The 24,029-nt window shown below is 38.5% G+C and overlaps 1 protein-coding gene across 1 annotated transcript in view; it reads right to left on the bottom strand.

The window, feature by feature from the left end:
* Positions 1-4,012: 4,012 nt before the first annotated feature.
* lmgB (lemming B) overlaps positions 4,013-24,029 on the bottom strand; it is a 46,297-nt gene continuing 26,280 nt past the window's right edge. The window contains exon 3 of the mRNA XM_028184431.2: positions 4,013-5,499. Coding sequence (XP_028040232.2) covers positions 5,350-5,499 — 150 coding nt within the window. The 3' untranslated portion in view covers positions 4,013-5,349. The remainder of the gene's footprint in view (positions 5,500-24,029) is intronic.

The following is a 24,029-nucleotide window of genomic DNA, read 5'->3' as shown; positions in this document are numbered from 1 at the left end:
TTTCTGCTTACTCATAATAATATATTAGGCTAGTATGTACGAACATGTTTTTCGAACAAAAAAAATTCTTTAATAACACCGAGGATTCGGAATTTCCTAACTTTATGCAAAACTAAACTTTGGTAACATCGAAAATTTATTTTTAATATTTTTTTTAGCAACGTGTGAAGCACTCGTATCTCTTGTATAATGCACTGAAGTCACTGAAGTAGGAAACTTATGGAAACGAAACGTCAACCAAAAATTCGTGCCACTGTGACGTCATCTGGCCACAAAACATGGCGGTTTTAATGCCGTACAAAAGATTTCAATGTTATCAGGTTTTATCGATAAACGTTCTTGGCTCATTTTATTTTAAATATTGTTGAGTATTATTTAGCCCCAAACGTTGGTCCGACCAGATCTCCGAGCAAACCAGCGGACCACTTAGCGCTGCACTACACCAGGCAACTGACCGGAACCGATGGAGGCTGACAGTAGACAAGCTAAAACGGAGTCATGATCCTCAGCAATGAGGGAGCGATGGAGAAGAAGAAGAGTATTATTTATTTGTAGAATTTATACTTTAATGGGAAGTAAGTAGGTATATTGTTATGTGCAAATATGATATGATTTAGATGGGTGAAATCTAAGACAAGTTCGTCCTTCGAATTTGCCAAGTAAATGATATGATGATTTTTAAAAGTTGCTACACTGATTTTATAAAGTTGTTGTTTGTCGCAAAACTTATAGATATGGCGTAGTTCAAAGCCATCTACCCATTTCTAGCATGCTAAATGTTATCGTATTTTGAGTACGTGTTTTTCTTAGACTATTACAATCTATTTTAATTGTTTTGCTGACTCTAAAGTCCGTAACACACTACCGCAGCGCACCCCAAGGAAGGTGCGCCGCACCATTTGAATCACTTTCACTTGAGAGTGATTCAATTTTTAAACTTATAAAGGGACCACGTGATAAAAAAAAACACCTACAGAACATTTATTCATTATTAAAAACTTCATTCCTTGTGACTTCCTCTCTAAAATCACTCAATTATTAAATATTTAACGAATTTACAATAGTGTTTTACTCACTGCGGAATAAAACTATTTTATTTAAATAGTTCCGAAGAGATTTTGTCGGTAGCCTTTTTCCTGAAATATCTAAACAGAATGTCTAAATGTGTTTTGATGACATATTTTAAAGAGGTATTTATGATTAGTGTCATGATCAATAGATTGCGACCGAAAAATGGTGTCCGATTTTTCGGATGAGGGCTCCATAATGAATTTAAATATATATAGATAATAGTTTTGGGGCATCGACTTTCTTGAGATCCTATAAAATATGTTTTAATTATTATTTTTGTATGTTTTAAGCATGATAAAATAAGAAATTTTATTTAAGCAATCATATTAAATCGATATCGAAGTCAATAAATAATGTACAACCCAAAACAGACGGCCGAACTGACGTGACAATGACATTTGGCGCGCTAAACATGGCGGATTTTCGGCCTCATTAGACGGAGACGGAGACATTTACGTATATTCATGTTTCATTTTATGTACGCACTGAAATACTGTTATATTGTTTTCCTGCGAGTTAAAGTGCTGAGTAAGAACGAGATAGATATATGTTTATGTGTGTGCCTTCAAAATGAGTGCTATTTATATAAGCAATTGTACGTATAGAACAATATGTCGTGTCCCTACTATATAGGTCTATGACTGAAGTAGGAAACCTATGGAAATGAAACGTCAACCAAAAATTCGTGCCACTGTGACGTCATCTGGCCACAAAACATGGCGGTTTTAGTGCTGTACAAAAGATTTCAATGTTATCAGGTTTTATCGATAAACGTTCTTGGCTCATTTTATTTTAAATATTGTTGAGTATTATTTATTTGTAGAATTTATACTTTAATGGGAAGTAAGTAGGTATATTGTTATGTGCAAATATGATATGATTTAGATGGGTGAAATCTAAGACAAGTTCGTCCTTCGAATTTGCCAAGTAAACGATATGATTTTTAAAAGTTGCTAGGTACACTGATTTTATAAAGTTGTCGTTTGTCGCAAAACATAAAGATATGGCGTAGTTCAAAGCCATCTGCCCATTTCTAGCATGCTAAATGTTATCGTATTTTGAGTACGTGTTTTTCTTAGACTATTACAATCTATTTTAATTGTTTTGCTGACTCTAAAGTCCGTAACACACTACCGAAGCGCACCCCAAGGAAGGTGCGCCGCACCATTTGAATCACTTTCACTTGAGAGTGATTCAAATTTTAAGCTTATCAAGGGACTGCGTGATAAAAAAAAACACCTACAGAACATTTATTCATTAATTACAAACGTCATTCCTTGTGACTTCCTCTCTAAAATCACTTAATTATTAAATATTTAACGAGTTGACAATAGTGTTATAAAACTATTTTATTTAAATAGTTCCGACAACTTTCTTGAGATCCTATAAAATATGTTTTAATTATTATTTTTGTATGTTTTAAGCATGATAAAATAAGAAATTTTATATAAGCAATCATATTAAATCGATATCAAAGTCAATAAATAATGTACAACCCAAAACAGACGGCCGAACTGACGTGACAATGACATTTGGCGCGCTAAACATGGCGGATTTTCGGCCTCATTAGACGGAGACGGAGACATTTACGTATATTCATGTTTCATTTTATGTACGCACTGAAATACTGTTATATTGTTTTCCTGCGAGTTAAAGTGCTGAGTAAGAACGAGATAGATATATGTTTATGTATGTGCCTTCAAAATGGGTGCTATTTATATAAGCAATTGTACGTATAGATAGAACATTATGTCGTGTCTCTACTATATAGGTCTATGTTAAAAACTTATTTTTAAGCATTAGTGATGTCAACCAATTACAAGTTTTTGGCCACGGTTTAAACCGATTAGTTTTTAAAGTAAGCCGATTTGAGAAATCTGATAATAAAAAAAAATAATGAAAATGATGAAAAGAATTAAAAAATGATTAAGAGAAATAAGAAGAATTGTATATGAAAGAAATGTTTATTAATCAATCGATATGTAATTTAATGGAGTTCATAATTTTGGTTTCCAAAACAGAGTTGATCTGCTGCGGTGTTTTAAAGCCTGCTTCTACGTAACGATAATACTATATATTCCGATATTGAGAAAGTACGCTCGGAAGGTTTCTGGCATTAATATAAAATATTTCTTAGCTATTTATTCAAGCACTAAATACGCTTTAATTTTATAGAAAGCGCTTGTAAATCGTGCGCGTTTTTTTTTTCAATTCCAGCAACGATCTCCATATACATTCGTGTATATTTATAATATTAAATTTACTATTGAAGCTGTAGCATTTGGACTCTCGGTTCGTTTCATTAGGTCTAAAATTCGCGTTTATTTTTCAGAAATTTCCTCATGTAAATTTCATACTAGTATTCACGGCATTTCATTGGAGGTTGTTGTACTTAAGCCTGTATAAGTATTTAGCTCAGCTAAATGTGATCCGTCACGCTGAAGAAACCACGTCTAGCGACTTTATTTTATTTTCCCACCCTTGTGCGTTTCCAATGAACTCATTGCACTCGAGTACGGTTACCATGGTCCATATGCTTGCTCCTAATGTTATAGCTAGCTACATGCGTCTAATAGCAGTGTTAGACTGTTAGTGGATCACGTGGATCTGTATGCACGTGTCTAGGCCGTCAAGGGTGACTGGCTCCTCAATGAGACAGTTCCTGGGATTAGTCAGCAGTGGTCACGATGAGGCCGTTCCTCATGTTGTAGTAATGTGTCTGGGAGGGGTTATAAATAATTTATAGGGGTGATAAATATTATGAATACGTAATAGATAATAGAAGTAATATCTAGAGAAATATGTAATAAAAATGAATTGGCTTTTTCTCTTTATATTATAAAATAATGGTTTTTCTCTTAATTAACATAGGCTAGGATCGAATTATAACAAACAGGTCGTAGTGATTTTGATGCCTGCTGACGTGAATAAAATAAACTACTAAATGAAACTGAAATTTATTCATCCTCAAAACCCTTAGCTACACTGATTAATAATTAATCTACCGTTATGAAGGTCGATCTGAGTACATTTTTTGATTTCATTTAAGTAATTCAAGACATTTGTAAAGCTGCCTGAATAAGTTCCTTAAGCAGGTGAATTTGTTATTTCTAATACAGTGATTGGCATTTCTACAAAAATTAAAATTAGAATAAATTATATTATTTCTTTGTGATAGTATCATATGACTTGTCAGTGTGCGTCTTAAGATTACGTGAAGTGACCATCAGATATTATTTTTTCAGATCAATATTTCGTCTAATATTTTGACTAGTAGTGTCTTAAGTTCTGCCATTCTTATTAAGTTTCAATTGTGAAATGTTCGGATTGATTTTGAATTAAAGGCCTTCGGCTCTATTTAAGGATACTAATGCTGATACTTTTATGTTTATAAAATAGTGGTGAAGGCAAAATCAAGTTAGAGGCGTTTGTAGCGCTGCTATTATACATTACACTTGCGATTTTAAATTTCTATAAAAATTAAAAAGAACTGTAGGTACTCTTAATAATCTCGTAAAGCAGACACAAAACAGTGCGGGTGCGAATTGACTTCCAAAAGCTGGCGATTAACCCTAGTTCGGCCTAAGCTTAAATACGGTATAAAGTATGGCAACATTTGAAGATTTTAAAAAAAAATTGTGAATTTCCGATCGCCTCCGTAGTTAAGGCGATAGATAAAATACACTTGAGGGTCTGTATTCAAAAGCGGGAAAGAAATTCGAATGCATAACTTAAAAATCTTACATTTAATTAATTTAGTTTTCTTATCTAGTTTTACACGAACATCAAAAGTGGTACAATTTGTTTCTTTGAGTGTGTTTGAATTTATGACCCGAGGAGCCAGGGTGGTTGTCTAAACTGTCCCTTAGGGAAAATAAACCTTTCCTAGCAATCGTGAATAGGAAATGAGACACAATCATTTTACCTTTAATTTTATTAAATCTAAAAATATTTATAAATTAATCATCAAACGACTTTCGTATTTTGTTAATTACAAAATCTGAAATTTAATACTAGATTGTAATGACCAAGAAAGATTATGGTCATCTTAAGCTACATATGCATAACAATATCTTTTCTTCGCACGTAAGTAAACATTGAGTCAGTTAAATTCATTCCTTTTCACTACAACGTCACTTCACTATTCCTCACGTAATTAATACACAAATGACAGTCCGCTTTATTTATTTCATCCTTCAACTAACATTGGCAATCATTATAGCCTTATATTTTAATGACGTAAGATTCTTCGTTATATTGGTGAGTTCTGTGGCGGGGCTATGTCCTGAGGTAGTGTATGGGTGGGGGCGGTGGTGGTGCTGGTCTGAGTCGCGGCGCCCGTTCCAGCTGTCTCCTCCACGACGCCATGGCCTCGCTCAGACTCCACAATTCGGACAACAGCGACAGATCCAACTGACGCAGGCTGGCCTGAAAATATAAACATCACATACCATTAGAATAAAGTATATTTTGCGCAAAAATTATTCATTTAAAAGCAATTTTTTTCACAGTGAAATTATTACTAATTTTTTTTATTTATTGCTTAGATGGGTGGACGAGCTCACAGCCCACCTGGTGTTAAGTGGTTACTGGAGCCCATAGACATCTACGACGTAAATGCGCCACGCACCTTGAGATATAAGTTCTAAGGTCTCAAGTATAATTACAGCGATTGGCCCACTCTTCAAACCCAAACGCATTACTGCTACACGGCAGAAATAGGTAGGGTGGTGGAACCTACCCGCGCGGACTCACAAGAGGTCCTACCGCCAGTAAAAAAATTTGCAACATCATACAAATTTCTAACGGAACGTAGTTCCTTGTTAAAGTGTAGCGTCTGTTGCCATATGCCTAAAACGACTGGTGTGCCTATCTGTCGTCATGTGCACAATCCTATAATTCTATTATTACTTTTCTAAATAGATATGCTACTGAGTGCAAATTCGCGAACGACTTACAAGGTGAGCACCGTCGCACCGGTACACCATCGTGTATTAACATCAAAAGCAACATACAATTACTTGCATGTGGTCGTTTGGAGACAGACTAGTATTTGCCGCTTTTTATTTCCTACCTAAGCTGGTGACCTTAGTGGGTTATGACAGCGTAACCGAATGAGTAGGTGAGCTCACGGGGCTCTAACCTGAGGACGTTGCTAACACTAGCTTTAGCAAGAGCAGTGCATCGCAGAATCCACGACCGGATCGGAAACGCAACCCACTGAGAAGATCCGGCGCGAAACTCAGTGGGCTGTGTCTGTGGGTTAATTTACTCGCCGAACCCTTCGTTGCGAGCGACGGGTTCGACGAAAACGGTGACCGGTGCTTTTGACACCTAAAAGCACCGATAGTGGATCGGGAGGATCCGAAATGACGTGTTTTGGGCGACGTCGACTGTTTACCATATTTACCGCAAAGGTGTCACATTTCTATAGCCATCGATGGCAGACCACACAATCCAGGTGCGAAGTTTTTAGCGTCACCCATGGACACTGTCAATGACCAGCCAAACCGCTGCTTAAATACGTCACCGTTTCGAGGATAGAATAATCTATGCAATTGAAACTTTGGAATCACGATTCAGGGTGGTGACCGCATTTAGACAAATAGTTCGAAAGTTTCAAAATATATCTAAATATAACAGAATTTAAAACTCTTATCAAATAAAAAAATGGGGCATTTTGTTAGAGATAAAGGTAGTCGGATATAAAGCAATCTGCTTTTAAAAACATTCAAAATCTACGAAATATCAGTCCAAGTACCCAGTTTTGCAAAAAAAAAAAACAAATATCTTCGTCTACCTACATAAGTTATTCGTTGTATGAGTCATATAAAATATATTTATCTTTTTTGTTTCTAAATAATCAGACAGACAGAACCTGTTTATTTTCCTTTGCTTTAGCTTTATGTCCGTAATAAAACGTAAACATTTTTTACTATACGTAATTCATCGAAATGCCTACCGTTCGTTTTACGATCTTTATTCCAACATTGATCTTAATTAAATTGATTAGGTATTGGGAAGACGAGCTCTCGATCTATCTGGCGCTGAAACATAACCGGAGCTCCTAAACTTAAACTCTCGATGGCGGTCATCAGTGCTTTGTAAAAAATAGTACTGCTATAGATCGTTCAACCCAGCCTTTAACAAGCCTTTAGTGTAAGCCATATGAGGCCGTCATCGCAAAAGTACCACTTCGATAAAGCGGCACGACACGAGAACCCTCTCATCGTGGCCGCCGGTAACTACATTCCCGATCCTGCGGACAGAATGGAAAGCAGTCAACGTCGCCCCAAACACGTCATTTCGAATCCTCCCGATCCACTAACGGTGCTTTTAGGTACCTCAAGCACCGATCACCGTTCTCGTCGAACCCGTCGCTTGCGACGAAGGACTCGACGAGTAAATTAACCCTCAGACACAGCCCACTGAGTTTCTCGCCGGATCTTGTCAGTGGGTCGCGTTTCCGATCCGGTGGTAGATTCTGCGAAGCACGGCTCTTGATAGGGTTCATGTTAGCAACGTCGTCAGGTGTGAGCCCCGTGAGCTCAGCTTTTTTATTTACAGGCAAAACAGGAGGGAAAAACCCATCATGGACACCCAGCACTACCCGGGCTCGGGCAGCGCTGGACTCCCAACCAGCTAAAACCTCCAATTCTGTCTTCACAATTTTTTTCCCATGTCGTTGACATGGCTATTACGTTTAAATTTATTTATTTATTTTTATGTTTTACCTAGTGTAAGGGCTATGGATCGGGAGTTTTTACTTAATTTTTGCGTACAATCTTACAATCCTAAAGCTTACACATCTATTTTTATATTTCTCAGGTTATATTTCTTATGCTAACACAATTTGTCTAACTATCTAATACAATTTTTATGATATACTAGCGACCCGCCCTCGCTTCGCTTCGGAAATATTAAAACACACATGAAACAAACAAAAAAAATTTTTTTTTTAAAAAGTAGCCTAGTATCATAGTTAGTATGCAAATAATGAGGTTTGAATTTACTCTTACACTGCTTCATTGGCCAAAACAATACGCGCCAAAATAAGTTTTATAAAGCCATCTGTTATCTATGGGTCAAACTAGGGATAGGCCGGTTTTGCATCAAAATTGATTATGTTTTAAATAAATTGGTATTATCTAAGCACGAATATGAAAATTTGTGGGTTAGGTCACTTTGGTGCTGACGGCCTCATATAGTTCTTCAACTTCATTTGAAGAGTTTATCTAAAGATATTAATTGAGATTCGTGAAAACATTTTATCGGAACCTTAATCGCCGTATACGATAGTCAGATGTTATCGATCGAGAAAGATTTCAAAGATCCTTTAGCTGGATGTCAAGCGTAGCATAAAATAATGTTTAGTGGAAAAAAGAATAGAAGGTCGGTCCCGTATAAATGGAATTGAAGTTTCACTCACGTCCAAGTAGTAAACAGTCTGATGAAGCTGACGATGTATGGAAATAAGGAAAATATTAAAACTACCATGTTCAACAATTAACCCGAAACAAGCGGGTTTTCTAAACAAAACTTTGTGTTCGACCTAATTCTACGGAATTAAATAAACCTGTATGTAGATTTATGAGTTCCTGCGAATCACGATATTTCAAAATAATGTATTAACGTTATTTATGTATCGCGGACGTGATGATTGATAGCTCCAATGAGGAACATCAACCTAAATCTTGTCGTACATTGAAGCGTCTGCACAATACGATTTTTCTACATAAATAGCTCGTGAAAACCCGAATACTTTTCGCTGATGCTCTCTCTCTCTCTCTCTCTCTCCATTTTTTTGATCTAATTGCTCTGTAGTCCGCGGACGTCATGTGAACGCCTATATCCATCTTGAGACACATATCTCAATTGCATTGTATAATGGCTGTATCACTTTTCAAACTGGGCAATATGACTACTGCTCTGTGGCAAATATCCAGCACGAGTAGACACTACCGCCCTTTCTGTATCAAAAACTTCGTCGAGTTGACAAAAAAGTATAGATAAAAAGATACTATATAAGATTCTAGGAATTAAATAATTAAACATACAATTTGAGTTACATACAGTCTTTTACACTAATACATTGAGAGAATTTGTAAAAGGCAATTTTCGTAAATTAGCTTTTTACGAGTATAAATAAACGCCTTTTGTTAATTATATGTAATTACCGTATCAAATTAATTTCGCGGGTTCGGATTAGCGACGTTCCGCGAGAACCGTCGATTGCGTTGTCAAGGAATGCGGCGTGATCACGATTCTATGTGGGACACGCCGAACAACTTATTGACGTTATAACATAACGCCTATCGCGTGTTAGGGATGTCGAATCTCAGACATGCATGAGTATTCAATAATATAGATATTCAGATGTATATCCGGTAGGCAGCGGCTTGGCTCTGCCCCTGGCATTGCTGAAGTCCATGGACGACAGTAACCACTCACCATCAGGTGGGCCGTATGCTCGTCTGCCTACATAGGGCAATAAAAAAAATATTATTCAATAACTATGGAATAACTTCAAGCACTTGCTAGGGTTAGTGTTAATAAATTCTCTCCAGTTGAGCCTGTGAGCTCATCTACCCTTCCACGAAAAGCTGGAATAGCCCCTTACCAGCGAAAAGGTAGGAAAAAAAAAACTATGGAGTATATACAAAACTCTAATTTATTTTGTTTACCTTCAAAATTAATTGGATTGAAAAGATGTGCTGTGTTAAAATAAATTAGATTTTATATTTAGTGTACAGCTGTTTCTGATGCCGATAGTAGCTATAACATGGATGCCACAACTCCCCTTGACCCATGAAGTCCAAATCTTGAAATAAGCATACGGCCTGACCATTATTATGCAAAATCATTAATCAAAAATCATCAATCATGATTGCGTGATTTGTTAAATCCTAACTATAATTTTTAAATATAACATTGAGTTTGGTGGATAAAGAGTTACTTTTAGATTTTTTTAATGGCTCAATATTCGGAACAACAACAAGTGGCACAGCCAAGACGATAGCTACAGCTGAAGACTTCCAATTCTTCAGAAGACCAAGATTACATCTGTGTACTACGTAATCTTTTATTTATCATAGCAACTATTTTCTTCTAGATCTACCTATATTCAGACAACCCTATTTCCCAATTGATGTCTAAAACGGATCTAGGTCGACAGGTTTGACTGGTTTATGAAGTACAATTTAAACCCGCAGATTGTAACGACAAGTGTATAAAAGTATTAACAGAATACAGGGTATTAAAAGGCCATTCCAGATTTCACATTTAATCTTATAGACTAACTAGCGACCCGCCCTCGCTTCGCTTCGGAAACATTAAAACACACATGAAACCAAAAAAAAAATAAAAAAAATAAAGTAGCCTATGTTCATCAGGGACAATGTCGGCTTCTAATGGAAAAATAATTTTTCAAATCGGTCCAGTAGTTTCGGAGCCTATTCGAAACAAACAAACAAACAAATCTTTCCTCTTTATAATATTAGTATAGAGTATAGATAAACGTTCCTAATAAATATACCACAAGTTTCTATGTATATGCATGAGCTTACAAAATCTGTTTAATTTGGTTGAATTTCTTCATTTAGTTTATTAGTATCAACAGATAAATAAGCGCAATATAAATATTGCTAAGCGCAAGAAAACTTGTCTCTTATTTATAATATTATCTTTTTATTGTATAGGTAGGTGGACGAGCTCACGGCCCACCTGGTGTTAAATGGTTACCGGAGCCCATAGACATCTACAACGTAAATGCGCCACCCACCTTGAGATATGACTTCTAGTCTCAGTATAGTTACAACGGCTGCCCCGCCCTACAAACCGAAACGCATTACTGCATCACGGCAGGGTGGTGGTACCTAACCCTGCGTACTAAATTCGAAAAAACTACAGATTAGCCCAATTCTAAACTCGATTGGTCACTGTTGGATATTTAGTTAATCTGTGATGTCAGTCTCCTCGCATCAAAGGTTGGATTAGTGCGCATTTATTTAACAGTACCGACAGTGTGACGAGAATAGGATGATGAAAAAAATTAAGAGTGTGGTATAATTAATCACCAAAAGTAGTTTCAGCGATCAAAATACTAATAAAATATTTGAAACGCATAACTTCTGTTACTCTTAAAATTTGAAACTACAAGTTACGTGCTTTAACATCAGGCTTAGATTGAACATTCTACGTCAAAATAGAAACAAACAAAAAAAAACGTATCAAACCGTCGCATATCTGACGATCATGCAACTGTCATAGAGAGAAATTAAAATTGTTCGACTCGTATCCGAGGGGAATGTTTAGGAAAAGAGGGAAAGTGAGATACGCTCCGTCGGGCGCGGATAACTAGTCGGCCTATCGTATCCGATTAGCGTCCATGCGTCAATTTCAGATAATGTTACGAGGTTATTTAACGTTGAATACTTTCTAGAATGAAATCGTTTGATTCGCGTCGATGCCGTTTCGGTTCTCAATCAAACTGATCATTTAGGTTCTATATTAATTGATAGAAAATAATTTAAGTAAAGTTACTAGGATTATGACATCCCAAGTACCGGTCATCGTTCTCGTCGGACCCAAGGGTTTTCTCAGTGGGTCGCGTTCCGATCCGGTGGTATATCTGCGAAGCACGGCTCTTGCTAGGGTTCGTGTTAGCAACATCGTCAGGTTTAAGCCGCGTGAGCTCCGTTACTAGCCCGGCGACGCTGACATGGTCCCTCTAGACCACCATGAGTAATAAAGCTTACTATGTAGCAAGTATGAATGTATGGGTTGGCACTATTGTGCAGTCTATTTCTGCTGATAGGCAATCATGCGTTCCGGTTTGAAGAGTGATACAGTTGTTATACAATGTATTTGACACTCGACTTCATATCTCAAGATGGGTAGCAGATTTCACACTGTGATGTCCATGGACTGCTGAGCAATCTCAATCAATGAATCTTAAAAAAGGTTTTATTATGTTTGTAGAGAGAGCGCAGAAACTAAAAATGGCGCGATTTAATGGGTTATTTATATAAAAACTAGACATTGTTCATCGTTCGATTGCGATCGTTGTGCAAAATATTTCAGACATAGACCTCATGGTTTAACGTATATGGCGGCATAGGTAAGCACTCAATACCAAGTGAACCGCGAATGTGTCTGTCCAGATATACTAATAACAAATTTATTTACGAAACATCTAATAAGAACATATTTTATTAATCAAACAACTGTCGACAATTACGTAAATACAGCAAATAAAAAAAAACACGCAAATTTTCGAAAGGATAGAATGAAATAAACTGTTATGACAGGCACATAAATGCAGAAACCATATCGTATCCACGCAGAATGCCAAACCTCTGCCAAATTCGTTTTTTTTTGTGTGTTTTCATATGAAATAAACAACGCAACGCCGAGGTCAGTCTTACATCATACAGCTGTACTGTACGTACGGGCATTATCAAAATAAAATCTTGAAACAATTCTACGTTTGAGAAAAAGAAATCTTGTGAGAAGAAAGAAGGCTTGTGGAGAGTATTAAGCGGTAGGCAGCGGCTTGGCTCTGCCCCTGGCATTGATGAAGTCCATGGGCGACGGTAACCACTCACCATCACGGTGGGCCGTATGCTCGTCTGCCTACAAGGGCAATAAAAAAAAAATCGTTTTCACTAGCCCGTTGTTGGTTATCTTTGGCGGATTTGTCGATACAGCAACACACAATACGGCAGATAACTAAAGACTAATAGAGACTATGTACGGACTATCTCGATACATCACACGCAATACCTTTCAGATTTACATTGAGATTGACTGATAAGATTTGACAATATAATTCCACTTGAGTTTTATGATCATTAGAAATATAATAGAATTGGTTAAAAATTCGTGACGAGTCATCATAAATACTACATTACCGTTTTAGAAGTAAAGTCTATTTATAGATGGGTGTAGCTTGGACGGAGGGAGTGCAAATGGATAGTTCATTTGATTAGGTTTTTTCCACACCCCGGATATGTATACCTTTAGTCCATTAGGTTATGCGAAAGCTCGTAAAAATAGCTTTCAACGCGAGACATTGTTAGTATTATGACGCCATTAACTTTGATAACAACTCAAATAATCTTATGTAATTTCATTTTAATAATGAATATCATAAAGAGTGTAAGAAATAAATCATTATACACTACTGATTACAATAGTAACAAATACTATGGGATATACATATAAAAATATAGATAAAGTACTGGGTGATTTTCAACGGACTGTAAATGCGGAGAAAATGTTAATTCTGAATTAGGATTTTTTTAAATTAATTTAATTAATATTTGTGATTAATGTATGGAGGCAATTGATCTATACTCTTAATTAGCAACATTGCCAAATATTTGGCAATGGAATGAAAATTGTGATGTATTTTAGAAATAATGGAATCTAAAAAGATTGCGTAATATATGAAATTTAACGAGCGTTGTAAGAAATAATCGGGATTTCAAAATAAGCCCATGGCACATACATGGGTAATAACATAGTCACGAAAAGTTTTAAAGTTCCTTTTCGTGTGCGGGTTTAGTGAAACCAATACCACCGTAATAGTCTGTTCAAAAAACGTGAACATCAGTGTTTCGGTTAAGTGATGCATTGACTTAAGAACTTTGGTTGATCGCATCTTTCAAGTAGCTGTACGTAAGCGAACGTCCATAATCCATATAATGCTGTTGTCACAACTAGTTCAAAGGAAACTTTTATTAGTGAACTGTCGTCCGGTCCATTGTGTACCGATAGGAAGTTAGAACACTGTTAGTCCGAGAGCACTTGTCATTTTACTATTCCAAATGACGTCACTTTTCAATGTTCTAGTGATCTTAACCTTTTCGCTGTTCTGAGCCCACGCCGGATCTACTCAGTGGGTCGCGTTTCCGATCTGGTGGTAGATTCTGCGAAGCACTGCTCTTGCTAGGGTCAGTGTTAGCAACTCTCCGGTTGAGCCCCGCGAGCTCACCTACTAGTTCGGTGAATCTAGGTTATTAGAATAAGTAAGAAAAAAAGCTGTTTCGAAAATGACATTGGATCTGGAAGAAAACGATTTGATGTACAGACGCGTGGTATATTGACAATGGTGGTGAAATTATAAAGACGTCAAATCAATAAAACTAAAAAAAATGCTTTTACAATGAACGAAAAATAGTTATTAATTTTTCTAACACGTCATTACACGATACCTCGTAGGTCTTAAAGTGACATTACAGCGCATTTATGTCCCTATCTGGTGATAGGTGAGGAAAATATTCCTGTCATAACAACATACCTATTCGGTGTCACGGACGATAGTTAACTCTCAAAATAACTCGACGGTTTCATTAATAAGTACCACGAAATAGTTATACATTTACTAAAATTAAAATGTATATTACAACATTAATTTTAATTAATTCATAGACCTTGTATTTTAGAATGCACTTTCTTAGCTGACTTTATAATCGTTACTGCTTAAAATATACGAATTGTCAATTTAGAAACAGAATATGAATATAAATTAGGTTAAGGTTTATTCCGTCATAGAAATAATATAAAGCACATGTGGCAACAACTACCTAGTTCGTCTTTGTATTTTCCTTTTACTCGTAATGTTTTGTGTATTCCAACAACTTTTACTCGTAATGTTTTGTGTATTCCAACAACTTTTACTCGTAATGTTTTGTGTATTCCAACAACATTAATTACCTGTTTTAGTTTTATAAAAGGAACATTGTCAAATTAATTTGCAACTCATTTATGCCTTTAAAACTGCACATTATCTATTTACGATGTTCAGTTTAATTGAATATATCTTTGTACACATGCACCTCAGTACTTTCGCGACAAATAGACCTTCAAGATATTAGAAGGTTTTTGAGTTCTTTGCGATACCAGACCTTGAAAGTTATTTGGAAAAGAAACCAGAAACGAGATTAGTTGCTAAAAAGCTTTCTCCTCTATTTAACTTTTTCATGAATCTTTATGAAAAGAATATACGTAAGTCGAAACAGCTTAACAAGTTGTAGAAAAATTACTGAAATAATTTGATCATCATATTCCTGCCCTTCTCCCAGTCACCTGGGGTCGGCGTAACATGTCTTTTCCTTCCATACTCCTCTATCATATACCATTTCTTCGCTCACTCCCCCTCACACATCGTCTTTCACGCAATCCATCCATTACTTATTAGGTCTACCTTTTCCTCTAAAAATTACTGAAAAGATTTTATATCTTTCTAAAGCTTGGTTCAGAAATTAGCGTGATATATGCCAGACACAAACCACTTACACTACAGTGGAGAAAACGAGATTTTGTCTTACAAAAATTAGACGAACCTTAAATACAGGTAAATGAAACAGGTTGCCGATAGAAAGCTTATTGTTGTCATTTTCCTATGAAGCGGTAGGTAGGGCCGGCGCCGGCGCCCGTGCCCACGTGCCTAATACGCATTTGCATTCCACACAACATCACAAGCCGAAGGACCGGAAGACATCGCAGGTACCCATTCTATTCGTACAACTGTGCTCTTGGCGTGGGCGGTTTTCGGTCATAAATATGTTTGAGAGATAAAATACTTGTAGAGAAATTTTCTAAAGTGAGAAAGTCGAAAGGGACTTTTCAAAATTACACTATACAATATAATTGACTATAAAATATAGTTGTAGGTATATGAATTGAAAATAAGAGAAACAAACTGACACTTTAATGATATTATTATCGTTGTATGAAAATGTGTAATTACTAGAGCATTTTATTCATTTAGCTATGATTCTGTTTCTCATTAACAACACCATTCACTTCTTCAGATTAATGTCGATACAACCTTATTATAAACATCATCTTTAAATACTACATATATTCATAAAAATATACATTTATGCCCCACAGATATTTGTTGTAATTTATTGTGATTTAAAGTTTAACACTTTTTTAATTACTAGTCGAACCTGCAACTTACTAGCAATTATTTTTCATTTGTCCCGTGAAATTGCAAGGTCTTATAATCTTTATAAATCATTAATTTGAATGTAGATGATATTGCGAAGAGCATCTTTTAATTTAATAAGCATCATCGAATTTGGTGAACATTTCACAACTTTTTCCAGAATAAAAATCGAAACACGATCGATTACAGTTAAGATGGTACCAACACAACGGGCCCTTGCCTTGTAGACATGACTTTACATCGATTAGGTACAGTTATCCGTTAGAAAAACGTTTCGTTACCTTCGGACCAGTCCACCCACGGTATGCTCGACCCAGTCAGCCATGTTTGTGCACTTGTCTCTATCGAGAGAAAATTCTTTTGATTATATTTCCAACATTTACTGACTTAGGTACCTACTCTGAATCGTATTCTCTTAATTTTAAATGAAACGTGTCTAAGATAATCTTTTTTTATCACGTTTTTACTAGCTTATACGTTTACTTGTGGATATTTCTAGAATATATTAAGAATCGTAAGCCGTAATGGCAGATATCACTATACACCCGGCTTCTGCTACATCGAAATTTTCGTGTAGATAAGTTGTCAAAAACTTTCCACATTGTTAAAAATCATGATTCTGCCAATGCAAGCTCATTAGAAGAACACAGCTCTATCGTTTAACGAATCAAAGCTAGTTCGGCTTTCAGAGGCGCAGTCAAACCAGACGAATATGATACGTACACATCTGCCGAGAAGGATCCGGTTTTGGGACTACATTTTGCACTTAAGACCTCTCAAGGCTATCCGCATAGGTAGGAAAAAAAATGCCGTCCTTTCATACCCGATTCTGTAGACCGAATGGTAAACAGTCGATATCATCCTAAACACGTCATTACGGATCCTCCCGATCCATTAACGGTGCTTTTAGGTACCACAAGCACCGCTCACCGTCCTCGTCGAACCCGTCGCTTGCGACGAAGGGCTCAACGAGTGAATTAACCCAGAGACACAGCCCATTGAGTTTCTCGCCGGATCTTCTCAGTGGGTCGCGTTTCTGATTCGGTGGTAGGTTCTGCGAAGCACTGCTCTTGCTAGGGTCAGTGTTAGCAACACTCCTGGTTAGAGCACCGTGAGCTCACCTACACGTCAAGGAGAAGTTAAAATAGCCTTTTCGAGACTATCAGCATAGGCAGGAAAAAAAATACGAAGACATTATAAAAGCCACGAACGTAAGAAATATGGGACATGTGGTACTTGGAACCCAAAAAAGTGGCTTTTTTTCATTCTCCAACTGGCATTTCGTACGCGTGCCGAGAGAACCATTAAAAGACTTGTTGTTTGCAGCTGCACATCTGTTTTTTTTGTTACACTACACTCCAAATGTATCCTGTTTGAATACTTTGTCTTGTGGCCTTTGAAGTATACTGCATTTACGTTCAACGGACACGTGTTCTCTAGATCAATTGTTAACAATTGATGGGAAATGGCACGTTTCAAAGCAGGGTTGCTGAAGAATATAATATTCATATCAACTAAGAACCTATTTAAATTTTCATGTATTTCGATCATCATGCATACTTTATATTCGTTGTACCATATTTAGAAAGTAACTTTGTTGGATGTAATGTTGAACAAGAATCCTTCAAAAAGTTGATAAGAAACATTGAAACGTTGACGTAATCTAATTAGGTGACGTCATTTGTGCGTACTGGTGTAAATATCGCAGTGCGCAATTTTACTGTATCGATTACATAGAACAAGCCTTTCTCCTTGTTAAATGTCAAACCGCTAAGATAAAATAATTTGAGTTAAGTTGATTTTTCTTGATTGAACTGATTTGTTATTTAAATTGAAATTTCTCCTTAATTAGTTGTGAAGCGATATATATTACTGTGATAACGTATTTGCTTTAACGACTTACGTAAAATTTTGTACTTTTTTTTAAATATTACTTACGTGGTACGTCTGATATGTGTTCAACTTAGAGTAGGGTATACATTGCTTATGTATACTCTAAGATGTTCAAGTTCTATTGTAGTTTATTAAAGTGAAGAGGTTCCATTTGTCCATAGCAGCAATATCCTCACGTATTTTCTTATATAGCTTATAATTTATCTTCAGTGCTGGTGGCAGGGCACCTTGTGGCTCTAATGGGTCAAATTGTATATCAAGGGAAGGTATGTTCACACTATGTTGACTATTGACTTTGATAGCCGTTTAACATTTGGCCATGAGCTATCTATGATAGGTACTAAGGAAATGACTTTAATTTGTTAAGACCTCTTTATTTGTTTTTGTGTATACTGCCCAAAAAAAAAAACGTTAAGTTAATAATATTTTTTGGCTCACTAATTTGATATAGAGATGACAATATATACGATTCTGGTCTGGTATCTGGTATCGTACAGTAGATCCGCATTGTGCCTTTTAATGAGCACGTTGATGTTTATATTTTATAAGCAGGCGACACAATAGTGGTCGAACGAGATACGTGCAGTTAGTTCCTCATGGATAGTAGAAACACGAAGGTCACTGCCTACATAGCTTGTGGCGCGTAAAACGAAATGTATCAGTGTATTTAGATCGATAGAAGCCAATTAAATACCGACCGCTGCTTGAATTTAATAAAAGCGCCTTTGCGCGACCGGACATATCGTTTCTTTCTAGTTTAATATTGTTTATAAACTATTAGGTACACCGAACGTTTATTATGAGCACGATAAAATTTTAAGGAAATGCGCACGTTCTATTAATTCTGTCTAATTCTATTAGTTCTGGATTCAATTATTATTTATAGAGGGTATAGCAAAACGCAAATTAGCACGCAATTTTTTTGCCAGTGGTGTTATGTAATTTGGACAGAGACTTAATAGTTGAGCGGTGTGATTAACTTCTGAGCCCTGTACACTGGTACCCCCCTCTTCGCGTCGTTTCCTCACCGCTGAGGGTCGTGACCACCATATTTCGACAGGATTTTACGTCTTGTAATGTCCCTCCAGCGCCTCCAATCATTGGCTGCATGAAGGGCTTCGTAGAATAGGATTTCTACTCTAGTGTGGTGCGGATTTAATCAAACCAACTTGTCAGACTGCGCTCTCTTTCCCTCGACCTTCCCTGTCGAATAGTCTCTCTAAGCTTCTGAACCGAGAGCTCGTCTAACAATTTATAGGGAGTTTTATTCAGAAAGAGTCGTCGTGGTCTAAACGGTAAGACGTCCCATGCCTCGTATCGAGCGATGCGACTAAGTTCAGGCAAGGCTTTGGTCAAAGATCTTATTGCAGACCGAAGATGTGATTAGCATAATACCCATGATCTGGATGAATAGTGACCTTGTGTGTACGTACCTGTAAAGTCCCGCAGAATCACTACATAGTATAAAACAAAGTCGCTTTCTCTGTCCCTATGTATGCTTAAATCTTTAAAACTACGCAACGGATTTTGATGCGTTTTTTTTTAATAGATAGAGTGATTGAAGGGGAAGGTTTATATGTATAATAACATCCATTAAATAGTGGAGAAATCAATAATGAATTACAGTTTCCGAAGCGAAGCGAGGGCGGGTCGCTAGTATTTCATAAAAAAAACACTTTTCCTAATTTACATCTACCTCGATTTCAAGATAAGATGATATTGTACCCAGGTAGTTACAGTTATCGACTCCATCAAACTAGGATATCTTCAAACAAATCAGTGTCCAGTTCGCGTATTGAATGGTATATGAATCATTTAGTCTGCGAATTCGTATAGTAAATAAACATGGCTGACTGAATACGTGAATCATCCGAGCTTGGCAAAATCCTCGCGCGCTCTGCAGACGCGGATCAAATGGTGTATGTAATAATTTACGCTAAATATAGATCAATGAAGCAACCTGTTTGGGCAATTAATCGATTTTTTTTTAATATTTTTGTTACATTTATTCAAACGTGCTAATATTATTATGTTTTTATCTTATTTTATTTCAAGATTTTTTTACTACTGACACAGAACATTAAAATATATTTTTTCATTTAAATATAAGGAACGTCGATTTATTTAATCTTAAATAGGGTAAAATGTTCATTTAAGATTTAAAACGAGCAGCGAGTAATGCAGTTTGACCTGTTTCGTTCATTTATTGTTTTTATTTTTCTATAAACCGAATTACGAGATTTAATAGAAGAACTTTAAGAAGAAAAAAACCGACAAAAAATATGGACCGTTGTAATTAACAAATTCTATCAGACTCTGTTTTCAATAGAATGACCCGAGAAATTGTTTCTGTACACAGTCCGTAATGCTTCGTAGTGATTTTGTTTATAATTATGTCTGATAAAAAATGACATATGAAGCAGCCAAACGCGCGTGGGATTTTTTTTATAAAAACTACCCACGCACCATAGACGCCGAAAACACCCAGCACTACGGTTCACCGGTTCAATGAACCTTGGAAGATGTCGACTTATATTGTAATCTAGAAGCATGTGCGAGGTACCTACTTATTTGCAGAGGCCCTCAAAGTTGACCATAATTCTCTGGTAAGCTGAAGTCTCGAATTAAAATTTTAGAAATAAACAGGGATATTGTTTTGATATAAGAGATAACTGCATTCAAAGAAAATAAAAGGATCAAGTTAGGTATTGGTTTGCCCCGTCTTTTGTTGAGCGAAAGCCGAATAGCTTTGAAGGCACAATATAAGTCCTGCCAGTCAATTTAAGAGAAAATTGAAATCTAACTAACTTAGAGGTAAAACGCTAAACTCCGATATGACAGAATTATGCAAAATAAACGTTCATAATACCCAGACAAGAAATAAACACAACTAGCCTTTTTTAAATATCATAATGTGTCTCCCTGTGTGTATTCTTCAATACATAGTACGACTCAGGCGAGTCAGTACGGTCAACGTTTAGTCACAGACACAGTGGATGCACACATCATTACTTAGAATTGTTCGGACATAGACAAGCGGGTGCCAGGGCCGTTTAAAACAATACACGTTTGGAAAGCATGCCCGTACATAATTGTTGAATTAATGGCTTTATACACGAAGAAGTTTTGTACGTTGGCGTTGGGCGCGTTGAGAGACCGATTTGTGATGAAATTTACAAAAGTTTTAGATGGGTTTGACGCATGCGGATTTATAAGTTGTTACTATTGTGGACTGAGAATTTACGATTTTAATTTTCGTATAATGTAAATTCCTCCGGCATCCATATTAGATTTTTGCGATTCGACGATATATCTTCTATCTATCTATCTATCTATATATATAAAAATGAATTGCTGTTCGTTATAGTCTTGCTAAAACTCGAGAACGCCTGGACCGATTTGGCTAATTTTGGTCTTGAATTATTTGTGGAAGTCCAGAGAAGGTTTAAAAGGTAGATAATTATGAAAATTCGGATTCCTTTTGTTTGTTTTAAGTTAATTTTATACAAAAATTTAGGTCTTTTATTTATCGATTGAGGCACTACGAAGTCTGCTGGGTCAGCTAGTTCTTCAATATTTTATTAGAAATACATACACCAAACGAAAGAATAAATAAAAAAAATTACGATAGAAATTTTTTCGACCAAAGGCACACGTGTGCCCGAGCGGGAAGAAAGCCGCTGACAATAGAGGTAAAGTCGCGCGTAGGCTGTACAGGGGTTGAATAACAAAACAAACTGATAGCCGACGGCAATCAGCAGTCGACGCACGCGCCGCGCCGAGCCGACTTGGCTGGTCATCCGTTCCAAGTGACCTTACCCGAAACGGCACAAGGTGCGTCGATGCCGAGGGAAATTACTTTGCTTTGAAATTGGGAACTTAATTGAAAATATTATATAAAATTTTATATAGCTTAATTAACGAGATGAATCGTTGGAACAAAACAACAAATAGAAAAACTAAACAATAACATTTGAAGATGCACTAAGACCTTTAACCAAGGTTATCCAAGTGACCTTACCCAAAACGGCACAAGGTGCGTTGATGCCGAGGGAAATTGCTTTGCTTTGAAATTGGGAACTTAATTGAAAACATTATGTAAAATTTTATATAGCTTAATTAACGAGATGAATCGTAACAAAACAACAAACAAAAAAACTAAACAATAACATTTGAAGATGCACTAAGACCTTTAATCACCCCACTAAGCGTGGTCTCGCCTTGTCGTGGCGGTGGGGCTTAAGCGTGCACCCCGACACCGTGGAGCAGCGTTGTCTGCACAGGGGTGCCGCGAACTAAGTAGACTGCATACCGTGTTCCCTTTTTCCCACCTTTGCTGGACAAAGGGTGCGTGAAGGGGGCGAGGGCTCCCTTCTGGAGCCCTCTTGGATGCTAGGCCATGTCCCCGGCAGCTCTCTGGTTGCTAAAGGGGAAGGCCTTCCAGAGGGGGGTACCGGTACGCCGGCGTGGCCACATCATGGTCAGACGTGTGGGTCTGTCAGTAATGGCAGACCCCAAGAGGATGAGAAGTGAACCGGAGGGCACTCCCTTCCGGTCGCTGGTTGCCATGTCCCCGGTTGCCTCTTGGCAGCTACAGGGGAAGGCCCTCCAGAGGGGGGTACCGGTTTACCGGCGTGGCTTCGTAGAAGCATACCGTAATCCCTACCGAGTAGGGGACGGGGGCCGCTGATTGGCAGGGGCCGCGAGGATGCGAACCTCTATAAAAAATGCCCTAATCCTAAGCTTGTGACGTGCCCGGTGTTGGGATGAGTGGCTGGAGGGAGTCCAGTCGTGAGGGCCGTCCCAGGGGACCGACCCCTGGTTAAACATCAAAGGAAAAAACAAATGATGGCAAAGTTTTTAAAAAATTTACCCCAGGAGGGTACCACCTTAGGTGGAGAATCCCTCCGTGCTTCCACCTCGGTGGGAGCACGCTGCCCCGCGTATTCTGGGGGGGGCAAAGCTTGCCATGACGAAGGGGGCTGTGTGACGGGCAGCGGAAAACCCGTCGAACAGAGACACGCCAGCGCTGACTTGACGCACTCTGCGCACGTCAGTGACAGCGAGGCGGCTGGCTCGAAAGAGACAACCGCCAAAAAGATAAGGCGGAAAAGGAAGACCCAGCGAGTTTCCTCACGCGAGGGGGGAGGGGAGCCAACGTCATCCTCTGGCGCAGATGCCCCGCCGGAGAAGGTTCTGGTAGTCTCCGATGCGGCCTCTGCTGCGGAGGAGATGCCGCCCCCAAAAGGAAGACCCGCCCGGAGGAGGGGCGCGCCGTCACCGGCGCAGTCATCGGCGTCGATGTCTGTCGCCTCACTGGACGGGCGAACGACAGAGGAGGAAGAAGGCGGCCTTCAAGACCCTGCCTTGGTCATAGACAGGGCCATGAGGACCGTCAAGTCATATGCGGCCAACGGCACTAAGACCAAAGCCGCTGGCCGTAAGCTGCGAGAGGTAGTCTCGCAGGTCTCGAAGGTTCTGCCTTCGGTTGCTTCCGCCAATGACCAGGTGGTACAGCTGATGGCGGAGAATTTGAGGCTTCGAGCACTACTTCAAGCCCAACAGCAGCCTGATGATGAGGCTTCTGCTTCGAGTAAGGCAGCGGCGTCGACGCCGTCGCCCGCGTTGCCCCGGGCCACTGGGTTGCGAACTCCACCGGCCCATGTACCGGCAGCGACGTCATGTATCGCCGGGGCGCCTCAGAAGCGCCGTTCCCCGGCGCTGACTGGCGATGGGTGGCCTGTGCTGCCGCCACCGCGCGCGGCTGAGCAGCGGCCACGTCTCCCGTCACCGCGCACTAGGGAGATGACCGCTACCAAGCGGCAGCAAGCACTCGTAGGGCCACGGGAGTTGGCTGGAAAATTCAGCCTGGACGAGGTCATCAGTCGCACCGTCCAGGTTGTATTAGAAAGGCTGGACGGCAGGCTGGCGGCCCTCGAGGCGCAGCTCATTGCTCCGGCTGACGCTCGGCGACCGGCATATGCCGCGGTGTCGGGTACTCCAGCCGCTCGCCCCGCCCCCGTACGGGCTCCAGCCACTAGGTTGGGCCCGGGACGGGATAGAACCAAGCGGGGGGGGGGGGCACCAACGCGAAGTGCCCATCGCA

This window comes from Bombyx mandarina, chromosome 12 (assembly GCF_030267445.1).
Source record: "Bombyx mandarina strain Sakado chromosome 12, ASM3026744v2".
NCBI lineage: Eukaryota > Metazoa > Arthropoda > Insecta > Lepidoptera > Bombycidae > Bombyx > Bombyx mandarina.
Note: the sequence above shows the minus strand (reverse complement) of the source record. Positions and strands in the feature narration are given on the sequence as shown.